Source organism: Python bivittatus, unplaced genomic scaffold (assembly GCF_059951505.1).
Source record: "Python bivittatus isolate LINGU-HERP-01145 unplaced genomic scaffold, Pbiv_v1 ctg000480_np1212, whole genome shotgun sequence".
Classification (NCBI taxonomy): Eukaryota; Metazoa; Chordata; class Lepidosauria; order Squamata; family Pythonidae; genus Python; species Python bivittatus.
In genome coordinates this window covers 23,582,032-23,598,054 of record NW_028277075.1, presented here as the reverse complement: position 1 = coordinate 23,598,054, position 16,023 = coordinate 23,582,032, and the positions used below count along the sequence as shown (strand labels likewise).

Genomic DNA, 16,023 nt, shown 5'->3' with positions numbered 1-16,023 from the left:
GGTTGATATCACATCCTATCTGTTCTTCTCATGAACTGCACCCAATGGCTAAGATGCTATTTTGTGTATAATGTCATAAGATATATTGATATAAAGATGCATAGATTAAAAAAATATTCTTTAGATTCTTAATAATGGTCTCAGATTGCATCCAACTTCATGCTTCTCTTTTTTAGCCAAAGGTGTGTGAGTGATAGGGGCAGTCCAATTAGTGAGACAGGGAAAAATGCCAGAAAGGATTGACACTGTATATGGCTTATCTTTGAGGCTACATGTTGAGAGCAAATGGTTGGCCAACAATGTTCTCATGCCTTAAGAAAAACATCAAACCCATTTTTTAAACTGCACGCTAAAAGAATAAACTTTCTCTCTCCAACTCATAAAATAATAATGCCATTAGGACTATTTGTCAAAGGCAATCTATATATTCCTTCCTTTGGGTGTCATTTCAGGATTACTTTTTAACAACAGATCATATGCAAGTTCCATTTAACTAAAGGAAACAATTGCCTTCATTACCCTCTCAGATTGTCACATTTAAGTTAATCCATTAATTCATGGGTAATGATCTATTATAAAGAGCAGCAAAAGAAAGATCTGAATGGACAGTGAGGTCTCCTCTTATTATAGACCTGCAATAATAATGTTGTTGCTGTAGAGTGAGCTGAAATGCTCCCCCATTTCAGCATAGTAACAGCAGCAGCTTTCAAATGTTGGTCTCAGAGCTTCATTTGTCTTGCCCAGCTGGTTGCAGCCAAGAAACAAAGAAGAGAGTCAGCGAAGCAGACAACACAGAAGAAAAAGTGGGAGACAACAGCTGGAATTTGGCAACGCAGCGGCATGAGTGCTTTTCCTGATTTGTCTCCCCTATAATTTTCATAAGCAAAAGAACTGTCTGTCTATACCAGAAACCAGAAATCATCTGAGAAGCAAAACAAGGAAAGAGGAGATAGTAGTGGATGGAGGACAGTGCATAAAGCATAAACAACTGGAATTGCAGAGCTGCTATGGAAATCATCTGCAGTTTGTTCTTTTACCCCAGTTCAAGTTCAGGATATGCCAAGAGCCAGTTGTAGTACTAAAGGTTGCTTCGCCATAATACAATGACCATACCAATAGAGGTGAATATGTGTAGCTCAGGGTTGAACTGTGGAGTCCTTGGGGTTCTCTGAGCAGGCCACAGCACATAAATAGAGAGCAAACCCCAGCCCATGTTAGTACTGAAGATGTTACCTAGCTGGGTAATGAAATATTTGCAAGAAAAGAACCAAGTTCAGAGAACCCCAAGGACTCCACAATGACCATACCCATTCATACAATACATACAATATTGAAAGAGTTCAAAATCTAATGAAATATAAAATACAGTCCCCCAGGGTGGAATAACTTATCATGGGAATCCTGTTGAGCTTTTCTCCTCATTTCCATCAGTCCTCTGACTTCAGAAAAAAGTCAGTGCAGAATTTCCTCTGCAGATTTTAATAGCTCATTCAAAAGATAATACATTAGAGCAAGAATGCCTGAAGCCAAATGGGAAGCAAAGCTAATATTTCAATATACTCCCCTAAATATTCCCATTGATTCAAGCCTACAGGCTGTCATAGTATGAATTAATTGAAATTTTTGAATAGTATCTAAAGACAGATCAAACATGCTTTAGTAGTCAAACCTAGATGTTGTTCACACATATGCCATGGTAATTCACATTGTACTAAGAACAGTTGTAGCTGTTGCTTCAACCTGTCAATTAAAGGAACTTTAATTGTTTCTTTTTTATGTACAAGTAGCAGTGCTGTATCCATAAGCATCCTCAAATTGGGTGCACGACCCTTCAAAGAGAATGCAATATGTAACGAGAAAGCAGTATTTTACAGGAATGTTAGCCCTCTCCCAATGAGTATCTCTATCTTGTCTGGACTAGATTTCCATTCAGCTTATTCCTGTTTGGGGCTCCTACCATGACAACCATCTTTATTAACAGGGGGAAATAAAGCTGAACATAAATAGCACATCATTCCAAATCTCCTCTAGTGTCATGTATAGATGTTTTAAAATCAACATCTGTGGAACTTCTTAAAGCATGTTTCCCTGGGCAAAGCAGCATCCTTTAGCTCTTTCTTAAATGGTAGAAATGGATCTCTCATAATATAGTCTCTCCTCCTCTTTCTCATCTAATTGGCCAGAAGTTCATAATGGGACTGACATCCAGATTATCAAGATAATCGACTGAGTCAGACATTCACTACTAGGAGGATTGTTTCAATATTCAAACTAAGTTTGATGCCAGTCTGGTAAATATCTTAATTAAGTATATCCAGTCATTTGTAAATTTGCACCCCAATCACTTTTTTCAGACATGGCATTTTAGAAACTGATTATGAATTATTCAATCCCTGGCAGTTCCATTAAAAAAAAAAAAAACAACGATGTATTCTGGCCTGTCAGACTTGTTACAATTAAAACAATGACAACAATTTTATAATCACAACAGCTGGGCAAAATTTTTTTTAAAAAACCCTTTTGTTATATCATAATCCCTAAAACAGACAGCAACATTTTAATATGTCATCTCCCAACTGGTTTCTCTCTGGAATGAGATTCCTCATCATATTTTGCTAATTATTTCCTCAGTTAAAAAAGGCCCCACTGATACACTGCTTTGCATTATTGGCCAAGATGTAATGATTTCCCTCTCCCTTGGAGTAAGGGATTCATGGCAGAATTTTCTAAATGGGACTCTTTAATGGAATTTATATAAACATAGAGAAACAAATGACAGATTTCTGGTATGGAATAAATGCAACACCTGAAAAAGAGAGGGTGAGACAAGAATAATTTCTTCCAGTGAAACACTGATACAATGGGGCTATATTTTAAGCATAAAGTCCAAGGAGAAAACTGTTCTGCAACAGAAATTATGCTAACAATATGGCCCCCTACCTCTATACATCCTTTTGTGGAGTTGCTTTGACTTTCAGTATAGTACAGTCATAGTTCTCAGTTTTCGTTCTTGGGTGATATTTAAAGCTATAAGAATAAGCACATCAATTTTTCATTAGATTTGGATGAAAGTTGGACCTGAAACTTCACATGGCAATTCCATTCAAACCAAATCAATTATAGTTGAGGAATATCTGGGGCATAGATTTATAGATTTGCACAAGGCATAGATAAGTATCTGCCACAACTTAAAATGCTCCCAAGACCAATCAATTTGGCCAAATTATCCCAAGCTATGACATTTGGAAGCAGCCAAAGGCATAATAAGATCTAACTCATAATAAAATTCTTCTTTGAGTGAAAAATAATTCATTTCACAAAAACCTGTTAGTGTCTAAGTGCTGGTATGTGGATAAATATTAGCAAGCAAGACAAATTTTGTCCACCTTTCCTAAATAAGAGTCAAGTTGTGATTAAGCATGCAAAAATTAAAGGAGTAAGGTGGAGACTGAGCCAACAATAGCAATATTTGAAGCTAGTTCAATAATTATTATGCTGTAGGAATGCACAGCAGGTTAGGATAGAGACATAACTACATTGTGGAAGTGTTTAGGAAGTGCTTCTTAAGCATTTTCAATGCTTCAGGCCAGAATACACATGGTGATGATGCAATGGTATCACTAAATGAACTTGGAAGGGGCAGGGCTAAGTTAAATTGATAGGAGAAAACTTGTTGGACACTTAACACACTTATTCTATTCCTTTAAAAAAAAAGAGTAGAAAATTGTTCCACATTCTTAAGTTTGCTACTGAAATTTTGTAAGGTGATCTTGGAGGATTTCAAGGACTGACAAAAAGGTCTGTGGGGTTCCATGGGGCCCATGACCTGTGGATTGTTCATATTTGCCCTGGTGTGATTTCTAATAAGTATTAATCTAATAACTATTTTCATTGAACATATTACACACAGACAGACAGACACACACACACACAGACACATATAGGTTTTGTTTTTCATACTTGATTAATCTTTTTAATGGATTAATTCATTTTAATTATTTATGGGGTGTTTTTAATTGTTGATGGGGGTTTTGATTTTAACTGTGAGCTGCCCAGGGTCACCTGCTGGAGGGAGATGGGCAGCATACAAATTTAATAATAAATAAATATATGGAGGAAGGAATTATTCAAAGTAATTACCAAAGTAATTCATATCTGTCTATCTGTCTACCTATCGATCGATCTATCTAGACTGCCTGGACGAATCCCTGCAGATTTCTTGGCAAGATTTTTAAAAGTGGCTTGTTATTGCTTTCTTCCTAGGGCTGAGAGAGGGTGACTGGCCCAAGCTCACCCAGCTGGCTTTGTGCCTATGGTGGGACTAGAACTCATGGTCTTCTGATTTATAACCTGATGCCTTAATCACTACACCAAACTGCCTTTCACCAAACTCTAAACATTAGATTATATACAGGCAAAAATAAAATGCAATGTCAAGTTTGGGAGTGGTAAGAGCAAAGACAATAAAGCAGACTACCCATTTCTTTGGCCAACAAATGATTTAGACAATCGTAAGAAACCCGCAACCCTTACTAATTGTGTGGCTTCTGCTTCACATCAGTCCAAATCATTTGCAAACACCTAGAATGGAAAGTGGCTTTGAGGATCTTTTGGGGACTCCATTATGCCTAGTTATAACATGATTAATCAGCTGAGAATTCTGTACCAAGATTAACCCCACCCAAACTAGCTGGGAATTGTCCCAACATACTTTGAAGGTGTCAGACTGGGAAGACTGACATTCACATTGTCCCAACTATTAGGACTCATGCTCATTGGTTATGAAAATAGCAATCTTCCACTGCTAGCAACAGAGTACTGTATGGAGGTAACTGAACAGGAAAAGATTTCAAACCCCACATACTGTTTTCTTCACTTAGAACTATTGTTAAGATACCTTCTTCTGACAATATCTGGTTTTTCTCCTAAAGGAAAAAAGTCATATTTTTAAAAATGTAATTTTTCCAGGTGGCAACGTTTATTGCTTGTTATATATCAGCACTTATCCCTCTTCTGCCAGCATTAAGGACACTGAACTAGTTTCATTAAAAGAAGGAAGAGGAAAAAGAAAGAGGAGAAAAGAACAACCTGCCCAGTACTGCCTTGGCCCCACCTTTTAAATATTTAGCAAGCATGAGTATTTGTGCAAAAATATTTGTCTTGTCTCTTTGTTTGTGGTGCCAAAGCAGAGAGCTTCACCTCATTGTTTTGTTTGTTTGATGGACTGTAGGAGGAAGTGTTCTCTGACACAAGCGACAGTTATCTCAAGGATGTGTGTGTCATCATGTTAATTGAGGATAAGAAGGCAGCATCACTCTGGTGATAGATGAGCAAAGGGGCTCATTTGATAGTACAAGAAAACACATTTAGGCATTAGCTGGAGGCTTGTTTGCATATTGCTTCCCCAAGGGACGTGGGATGCATTTTGGATAAAGCCTCTTGAAGCTGCCTGTTCTTCTGCACCCACAGAATGGAGCAAAAGAAAGAGATCTCACATCCATGGATCAGCTGTACTCAGTCTCAGGACCTTCTCAATGGCCTTTTGGACCAGCTGCGCAGAAGGCAGTGCATTCTTTATTGCTTTTCCTCGCCTACTCTGCATTTTGCAACAGCAACTTTTCAAGGAAGGATGATTTGGTGAGGTGGAGTGTCTGTGTGTTCCCACAGCAGGGAAGCTGTACCAGTTGGATACTTGGATTTCTGGTTAAAAAACAGATTCCCTTCCCCCCCTCCACCATCTTCCATCGCCCAGGGGAGATGCCTCCATTGTCTGGAAAAAGAGTGCCTCGCTTGGGGGATGCTATTGACAGCGATGCAGGGAAGGAGTGGATGGCAAGGAAGCGCCAGAGAAGCCTTGGAAAGGAAAGCCGGACCCCAGGGAGACGAGGGGCCAGGGGAATGGAGGGTGCAAACCCACCACCTCCTTGACCGCCTAGCAGGTGAAGCCCACACCTAGTACTCGAACCATACCTGGAGGAGCAGGACCCTTTCTCTGGGAGCTTCGCCTCTGCCCTCTGGCCGGCAGTCGCTTGGACCAGCGCCGGGGAGCCAGCCGCGCCCTCCATGGCCCTTTTCACCCTTTCAGCTCTTGCGGCGTCTTTGGTGGTTGCAGCTAGGGCGGGTGGAAGGCGCTGTCCGCAGCTCCGCGGTGCTGAAAGCTCGTTCCAACGCCGCAGCGGCGACTCTCGCCACTGACACAGCGCGTGCGCTAACCTTGGGCGACCGGGTCGAGTCGGCCACGTGGTTCAACAGCTGTAAAGAGAGAGCGGGACCGGCTGGCCCTATTGATGGGTCTACAGTAAGATCCTCCTACCCAAAGCTCTGTATGTGTTAAAGGACATACAGGGTCTCAAGCTACATGCCCATTGCCTGTACTGACTAGGGTAATGGGATTTGTACTCCAATACATTTGGAAGGTGCCAGGTTGGACAAGCTTCTTATAAAACAATGTTCCATTTCATGTAAACTGTGTAACAAGGAAACGTTAAAGGCTGTCTACCATTTTCAATTATTGTGCATCCTGCAGTGATATCATTTTTATCTCAATCTCTAAAACATTTCCATGGATTTGGTTTTTGAATATTTCTGAACTGCAGATAAGATTGCAGGATAAATAAATAAATGAAACAAAATAAAATGCAAAAGCTATCTAGCCAGAAAACAGTAGTTTTATATTACAAGCGTAGAGATTAAACAATAAGAAAGTATGTCCTCACAATGCATGAGGACAGTATAGATGCCCCTGAGAACAATAGCAAAACTCACCTTGATTTTACCATTTCTGTCTCATAATAGCAGCTGCATAACAACTGAGATGCAGCTCTTGGGTCCTTGGCACTACTCCCTACTGACAAGAACACTGTCCTTGTTCCTCATACCTTGAGAATCCACAACTGACAGGGATTATTTTTTTTTTCAAACTATTGGAGCTGTGAAAACTTAGTAACTGACTTGCAGTTAAAGTAAGCCCTTCCTTTCTTAATGTAATCTTAAGATAGCAAAGAACAGAAGCTGTTCTGTGATGCCACATTGAACATTTCCTTAGCATAAGGTAATAAGATAATAAGATTCAGAGAGCATCCTTTTGCACACCTTCTATGCAAATCCCAATGAGTTCAACAGGATCTAATTCTCCCTCCTCCATAAGTGTTCATAGAATTGTAGCCTTGATATGATAAGGAGAAAAGGATGGCTTTAAACCACAAATTAGAAGAAACGTACGAGAAATTTGTCCCAACCGTTGAATTCAAGCAAAAGAAGCTTTCTAACTTGCTTATGTGATAAACTTGATGGTTTATATGTGGTAAACCTGCTGGTTTATAATGATGACAGTTGACAGATCCAAGATTACTTACTAGTGTTCCAGCAGAAAAAATAAACCATCTGACAAAAAGATAATGTAATATTTATTTGAAGTTAAATGGCTCTTTCTATTGTGAAGCTTTAAAAAAAGAAGTTATAAAAATTAAGAAAGCAGCTGAAATGTATAAGCAAATTGGCTTGACAAAGTTCTATAAACATGTCACTATATTTTTCACTTAGCAGATTTTTGAAGGCTGCAGTCAATCATGATGACTTTATTATGAAGAACAGATATGAAAATCTAAACTAGGTCTTCATTTGGGAATTCTTGATTCAGGCAATTCAGCTCTAAAGAATTAAGCAGAGATCCAACAAATCCAAAAAACAATCCACCTGGGTGGGCATTCTGGAGTTTCAATATGTGTCATTCTCTTGGTCATCCTTAATTAAAGTGAAGACATATTTCGTGTAAAGTCTATTACAATTAATGTCTCTCTTGAGATGCGTTGCAAATAAATAAATGTGGCACTGGAAGTCCTATCCTCAAGAGATAATGTGGCACAGGCAATCTTTTCTATGCATATTTACTAGGAAGTTGGCTCTAGTGTGTTCACTAGAATTCATTTTCAAATAATTAGGGGAGAAACATGTGCATTCGTATGCAATGCTTCTTTGTGACATGGAGCTTGTGATAGAAGTTAAGGTCTTACTGGGGATAATGTTTCAGTGATGACATGTTTTCTGCAGAAACACTCGTCTCATGCAGAGATTAACTTCTTTTTATCAATTTTACATTAAGGCTTTGGATGGATGATAATGAACCTTCAGTCTCATATTTTCATCAATGTTTTTACTGAAGTTTTGTTGTTACCATTTTGATTTTAGGAAGCAAAACTTCTTAATATCTTGTGGTGGTAATCAATATAATTTTAGTGTAGAAAGTGGAAAGGATGTCATAGGTTCAAGAGCATTTCCAACCTATTTTAGTTGTTGCACAAGAGTTAGTAAAACTATGTAAGTAGCCATTCAGCACTATGAAAGATCTTAGTGCTTTCTATGTCAGCCTTCCCAGTCTGACGCCCTTCAGAACAAAGTTAAATTTTGTTAATTATTTCTGGAGTATTATTTAGGATAGGTCACATCTAATTTTAGGTCCAATATTATATAATATTTAGATTTTTATTTACGAAGTGAGTTGTCTTTTACATTTTCACACTAATAAGAACCTGAGAATAAGTAACCAGTCTTATCACTTTAGATCTATTGGATAATAACTCTCACCCTTCTTAGACAGCACTTCTGTCATCTAGGAATTGAAGTCAGCTACATATGAGGGATATCATGCTGGAGAAAGCTGTTCTGTATATTGTACCCATTGTTTGATATATATATATATATAAGGTATATAAGGTATGCCAGTATATTTTAGAGTAATCAGAACTGCTATATAGTTCTGATCTTCTATTCAACCAATAAAATACTAGAATAGAACTATTTGGAAAAAAACAGGGTAGAAATTCAGAATTTGAACTGAAAATTCTTGGGTGATCGAAATGAAAACAATTTAATTCCCATCCATGTCCCATAGCTTGGAGGTTATAATCCACTGCAACATCTTAGTAATTAAGCTGAAATACTGCTTGTTTAGCTGGGGAGTCTTCTTTAAAATCCCCATGCACAGGGCAACAATCTGGTCAGCTGTGGAATCAAGGAAAAAACGTACATCATTAGTGGGAAAGGGCCCACTTGTTCTATTATGTACACGATGCATTTACATTTTTGTAAGCAGCTCTACAATCCATCTTATAAAACACTGGATATGAGCTATCTCAACTGAACCACTCTGAGATGGAGGTTGTCCTCTTCTTTGGCCTGCTGGTCTTCCACAGCACTAGATGGAGCTGCTCCTCTTCTTCTCTGTCAGCATATGCCCCAAGCCTCGTATGCCTTGCATAAGATGGGCACTTAGTATGTTGCCAGTACACTTCTGATGGAAATGATTTGTGCAATACAAAGGGCACGAAGTTACATTTCTCTAGCTTATGCTGCTGTGTGGAATAGAAGACATCCTAATCATTGGTCCATAATATGATGAAAGGGAGGAATAAGATTATAATGCTGGTTTTTTAAAAAATAAAATAATAGTGTTCATTGTTGCTTTCTTTTATTTAAGTTCAATATATGCATAGATTTCTAGAAGTAATGAAAGGAATAAGATGGTAGGTAGAGAATGTGGGGAGCTGAGAGAACTCCACTGGCTCTGGGGCTTCCATCCTGTGATGGAACTCAGCGGTGGGATTCACTAAGCAGCTCATGAGCTGAGGAATTGGAAGTTAATTAGGAATTAGGAGTTAAGACATTTGGAAGCTAGAACTGAAGAGTGGGAAGTCATTTGGTGTTGCTGCTACTGATTTACCTCGCTATGGGGGATGTTCGAAAGTATTGCTGCATTTTAAAAATAAAAAATTAAGTACTTGACTACATGTCTTGTTTGGAACCCATGACCATACAGGGTCACAGAAAGAAAAAAAAATCCCCTCTCGTGTGTCCCAGTGCTCCTTGTTCCTGCCAGATGAGGCATCATTCATAAAGTATTCCAAAAATAGATGCTCCAATAAGCATTTCCACTTTTAAAAAGGGCGGTTCCAAGCAGCTGCACCAAGTGGTTGTTATGCAAGGCATCCAAGCAGAAAATTAGTGTGCATTCCCAGGGAGAATTTACCCCTGCCACTACCTTCCAACAGCCATGAATTCCTAAGCTGGGTCTCTGCCATTCTTTCTAATTGTCACTGTTCTTCTGTTGTATGTTAATTTGCCTGCACTGAAAATGCCCCCTTTCAGCCATTTTCATTTCTGCAGAGCTTGGAAATGCTGCACTTTGGGAGTAGGTGGGCAAACTGCAATTCACACTAGCCAGTTTTTCTGCTCACATGTCTCTGGAACATTCTTCAAGGTTTACCTTAAAATGTATTTTATTTAGTTATTTGTTACATTTATGTCCTAGTGTTTCTTCAGGAGCACAAGCATGCAGCAGTGGGGGAGATGGGGGTGTCAAAGCAGTAAAGACGATGGTCATGACCATGCAATTGAAGCCCCCCTCCCTGTCTACATGCATATGATGCCACTGCACATTCAAAAGGGGTGGGGCTTTGATTGTGCAGTTACAACCAACATCTTGACTTTTTTTACCCACCCCCTGCAGACAGCTCTGATGGCATGACCGATAAAGTAAAAACAGAATGTCTCCTTTGTTTTAAGCTCTTGGTGATTTCCTAAATACTGTATGTCCATGTAGTTTTCTTGGCAGTGATATGTATGGCTACTGCTTCTTCCAGGATACATTCTTAACTTCCTAGTCAAGCCTACAGACCTAGCATTTCCTGCTGGCCTTCCATCCAATTACTAAATAGGTCTGACTCTGTTCAGCTTTTCCTAGTAGGCCAAGACTGTTAGATAGTTTGCCGATATACCTTGTACTCTATCTATAAATGTTATCCCTGCAGCCTTGTGAGATAGGCTATCAAAAAATAGTAATAGGCCCAACATCACTCAATAAGCTTTCATGACTTTTTGGAGCTAAACCTGGTTTCCTGTCTTAGACAACCCTTTAACCACTACATCACCCTTGAGATAGAAATTACGTGAAAACTTGGTGTCATTCCAGTTAGAAGACAAGATAATACTAGTAACAACAACAAAAACTATGATATCTTCAGACATGTTTACTTACCTGGAATGCATTGATGTCTTGGCCTATAAAGCATAGAAGTCTGTGAGTCCATTGGAGCTGGGCAGCTAATAAATTCAAATAAATAAATAAAATTACCAAAGGGCATGGGGTAGATGATTGGCCAGCTATAGGTGGTTGCTCTACAGCTAGCAGGCACACCTGACTTTCACTTGGATGCTGTAGTTGGTAATTGTGGGAGGGTTCTGAATCCATTGCCTTCCTTATCTGCCAACTTGCTTTGTGGTAGAGCCATCCATTTTCATTTATTTTTAGGGGAGGGGCAGGGAATATTGGCATTTTGTATATTGATGGATACCGATTACATTCATCTGCTACCTGGCCTGGATCCAGAATTCTGGCCTTGATTTTCTCGCCACATATGAACAACTTCTTAATCTTAAATATTATGAGGTGGTTCTTGTTACTAGTAGATGCAAACTAGAGGTAGTTACTGGGTGCTACTTTGACCCTTTCTTATTTTGCATCAGGTGTGAGCAAATTTCTTGCTACCAAGTCTTGACAAGGACTCTGAGGTCTGCAGGGGCAAGGATGGTGAAGTCACAGAATCATCAAAGTAAGTGCTGTAGAGTAAAAACAAATGAACCATTGAGGGAAGATCCTTTCTTCCTTCCTGTCAGCCCCACTAGGTAAACCAGACCAGGAAATTAACTCAGCAGAAAGGCTAAAACCTTTTATTGAGATGGTCTAATAAAACAGAAGCTTGCAACTCTGATTGTACTGTACCTCCTCCCCCTTCTTATAGTACAGTGAATTAAGGAGGCATCTACATGAGTTGCTTCCAAATGTTATCTGGCTGTTCTGGATTTTAAAAAATGCTTCAGCCCCTTTTGCCTAGGCAATGGAGCCTACATACATCTCTGTCAAGGTCATCTTTCTTACTCTCCCCCCCACCCTTTTAGCTGATTCCAGCTAAATCAGAAGCTGATACCTCTGAAATAGGGAAAAGATGTCCCAATGTTTGTCATGGACATCAGGTTTTAATAAGTACAATGGGTTCTGTAAGCCTCTGTGAGGTTTAAGGCCCTTATTTTGGCCCTTAAGCTCTCCCAAAGTACCACTTCCTTGACTCTCCCTGTTCCAGGTGATCCAAATGTTCTGGAAGCTACAGAAAGAGTCTTGAGACCATATGTGGTCTGTGGACTGTGAGTTTTCCATCCATGTTTTTCATGGATAGGTTACTATATCCCATGGGCTAACTTTTGAAATGTTCTGCATGTTTCAGAATATCAACAATATGGTGTCACTAACACTTCTGTCCTTAGACAGCTCCTGTATTGTGTCAAGAAGCCTTACATTTTATTTAGTACCATACTTTTTGTAAAAAATGAATTTTTGTTCATGAAATCCTCCATGGTGCCCAGAGCATTTTAAAGGTGGACTGAGAACATTTTTTTTCCTGATATATTGAATTACAGAAATACTTATGCCACTCCTGAAGTTGTCCCTTTTCCTTCCCATTCTACCAGTAAAAGTAGCATTGTGCTCTGAAAGATGTTTGTAAATGGCTAAATGTTTTGTACTTTATGCCTTTAAAGATAGGCTAGCATGTGCAAGAGTGAGGAACTTTTAAAGAGTATCTGCCACAATAAATCTTTTGCTACTACAGAGATCTTTTAAAAGGGCAAGGGCTCTTTTTAAAATGAGAAGTTTCTCTGAAACAATCATTGGTTTCCTCTTTTCTCAGCCCAAGAACAAAAGGGAGAGAATATAGTCTTGACAATCTTCACACTTCTCGACAGTCCATGTCCTTTCTTCAACACTCCCCAAGGTCCTTTTACTTCTTTCTTCCATGCTCCTTCTTTTCCTCCTATGTCTGTCTCCTGCTTTCCCAGTCTCTCAGTACTCTCAATACTCAACTTCTTGGGACTGACGGTTGATAGTGAATTACAGTAAATATCTTCTTGATCATTTTTTTCTTCTCTCCCCTTTGCCTCAAACTATGAATGGGGTTCTGTAACTGGCAGGGTATTTTGTATAAGTTGGGAGAGCTCCAAGATGGTGTTGCCATCTAAGTGCCATCTTTTAAAAAAAAAAAAAAAAAATTCCCCTGTTCCAGCAATCCTGGAATGATCCCCATATCTGACACAAGTAATGGCTTTTAATTTTTTCACAAGTGGGAAACAGTACCATCCTGTTAATTCTGACATAAGGTGTGATCCTGCAGATCTGGCATCCTCACTCTACCATTATTGGCAGCAGCGTGCTTTCGTTCCATGGGAGAAAAGGAACAACCCAAATGTGACTGGCTGCTTAGCATCCATCAGTGTCTAGAGATGTCAATTCAACTACCGCTTGAGGCAGCCTGTCCAAAGAGCAGCCACTGCCAAAGATGTATGAGTGGAAGGAATCAACTGATGCAGACAGTCTTCTTCTCTGCTTTCTAAGCCCAGATTTATGTCAACGTAACTTCCCAGCTCTCTAACTTTGATGGATGCCAGAACTGTGCAATCTAATAAAAGTCACATTACTCACACTCTCCTGGCAAGCTCTGGGTTTGTGGCCTGTTCCTCATTCCTCACTCATGACTCACCTAGCAAACACTGGCTGTAGGCCACTCTGTGACTGCCTGACAATAGGCAGTTGGCTTCTCCTTCCTTCTCTTCCTTCTTGCCACATTTGGCTCTCCAGAAACCTCAGGAACACCCTACCATGATCTTCTGCCAAGCAGAAGGTCCGTCTGCATCTTCTCTCTATGGCCAATTACCACTTTGGACCTCTTTACTTGTGTGTTGTCAATGTGAATACATGAAATGAAGACATTGATTTCATTTCAATGATATAGTTAACAGTCTGGTAGGCTCAATGATATAGTTAACAGTCTGGTAGGTTAAAGCCCCCATCATCATTTGGCCAAAGATTTTCTAGGGGATTTAGCCTGTCATTAAAAAAAAAAAAAAAACCTCACTAATTTATCCATTGGCATGAACTATCTAAAGGGAATTAATATTGTGATCCCTCTTAAAATATATATTGATATATGTTAATCTCAACATAATATTCATTTTGATGACATCAATCTTATGGCAAAAATCCACACCTATGATATATGCAATGTCATATGTGATAGACATATTTAATTCAACATACTATGATACACTTTGGGAGAGACCCCAATATTTCATACAATGTGGAGAAATTGTAAATATTAATCTCCTACAATAATCTATAGTTACAGTAGATCTCAAAGGCAATAAATAGATTTATTCCAATTAATAGTATAGCCAGAATATAGACCATATTTCAACAAACTTTGGTGATGACATTAAATAATTATCAAGAATATCCACAGTATCTTCAACATATAAGAACAGATTATATTCAATGTCATGGAGAAGAATTTAAAACCTGGGTGGACAGCATATATCAACAGCAAAAAGCAAAGATTACAGCAAATGGAACGTTCTCTGCAAGCTTCCCTATATGCAAAGATACAAGGCAAGGGTGTCCACGTTCTCTTTTATTATTTGCAATTGATTTAGAAGTCCCAGCAAACAAGATCCAAAAAGGTAAAGAAGTACCTGGGATAAAAATTCAGGGAGAAGAATACAAGATGAAATGATATGCAGATCAACAAGTATTAACTATTATGCAACCACAAAGATCCATATGACAATTGATGCAGGTAATTAAAGACTTTGGCTGCCTTTCTGGATATAAAATTGATGAAAAGAAAACTAAGATAATAGCAAGGCATTTACTGTCTGACAAAGAACCTTTGTCAAAAAACAGACTGACTGTGAGATAAGAAAAGACTCAGTGAAATACCTAGGACTCCACTTGACAGGATGCAATAAAGATATATTTCAAAGAAATTACAACAACAATTATGGAAAGCAATAAAACAAGACCTTGAAAGGTAGAAACATTTAAAACTTTCCTGGTTAGAACTTATTGCAATAACAAAAATGAATATATTAGCCAAGATAAGTTTTCTATTCCAAATGGCACCAGTCTCAATTTCAGATAAAAATCTGCAGGATTGGCAAGTAATTATTAACAGATTTACATGGAATGGGAAAAAAACCAAGAGTAAGATTCAAAACTGTGCAAGATTTGAATGAAAGAGGTAGATAATCACTTCCCAATCTGAGACTGTATTATAGACCAAGTTGCCTATTATTGATAATAGAATGGATAAAATCTTTGAATAACTGAACCTCTATATGATGATGACACAATCCTGATAGTTGAAAATGCAAAGGACCTGCAAGCCCTAGTACTAAAAGTCAAAGAGCACAGTGAAAAAACGGGACTAAAATTAAATATAAAGAAGACCAAACTAATGACAACAGATAGAACAACCAGCCTTAGAATTGGCAATGAAGATATCAAGGCGGTGGATGGCTTCTGTCTTCTAGGATCAACCATCAACAGTAAAGGGACAGTCAAGAAATACGCCACAGACTAGCTCTCTGTAGAGCAGCCATGAAGGCCTTGGAAAAGATATTCAAATGCTGTGATGTGTTTACACCTACAAAGATCAGAATCATGCAAGCCACAGTATTCCCTGTGACACTCTATGGAAGTGAAAGTTGGGCTTTAAAGAAGCAGGATAGGAGGAGTATTGATGCTTTTGAACTTTGGTGTTGGAGAAGACTCCTGAGAATCTTGGACAGCCAAGAAAACAAACAAATGGATCATTGAACACATCAGTCCAGAGTTCTCGAGGCACAAATGACCAATCTCAAATTATCCTACTTTAGACACATTATGTGAAGACCCAGCTCTCTGGAAAAGACTCTAATGCTGGGAAGGTGGAAGGAAAGAGAAGAAGAGGACGACCAGCAGCAAGGTGGATGGACTCAGTTACAGTGGTGATGAGTGCACCACTGGGAGACTTGAAATAACAGGTCAGGGATAGATCATCATGGATAAAATCTATCTATCTGGTCGCTAGGAGGTCACATAAACAATCAATAATTAATCAATAATAACAGGCCTAGCCAATGGACTTCACAGTTATTTATGGT

At 38.8% G+C, this 16,023-nt stretch overlaps 2 protein-coding genes across 4 annotated transcripts in view; one reads left to right on the top strand and one right to left on the bottom strand.

Annotated features, from left to right (window-relative positions):
* Window positions 1-16,023, top strand: part of CCDC9B (coiled-coil domain containing 9B) — a 125,713-nt gene that overhangs the window by 28,743 nt on the left and 80,947 nt on the right. For all 3 annotated transcript variants that reach the window (XM_088145452.1, XM_088145453.1, XM_088145451.1), the window contains one exon: window positions 11,521-11,606. The gene's annotated coding sequence lies outside the window, so the exon portion shown is untranslated. The remainder of the gene's footprint in view (window positions 1-11,520; window positions 11,607-16,023) is intronic.
* Window positions 1-16,023, bottom strand: part of DISP2 (dispatched RND transporter family member 2) — a 41,958-nt gene that overhangs the window by 20,368 nt on the left and 5,567 nt on the right. Inside the window, 2 exon segments of the mRNA XM_088145060.1 lie at window positions 5,953-6,093; window positions 6,095-6,306. Of these exon segments, the coding sequence (XP_088001186.1) occupies window positions 5,953-6,093; window positions 6,095-6,306 (353 nt within the window).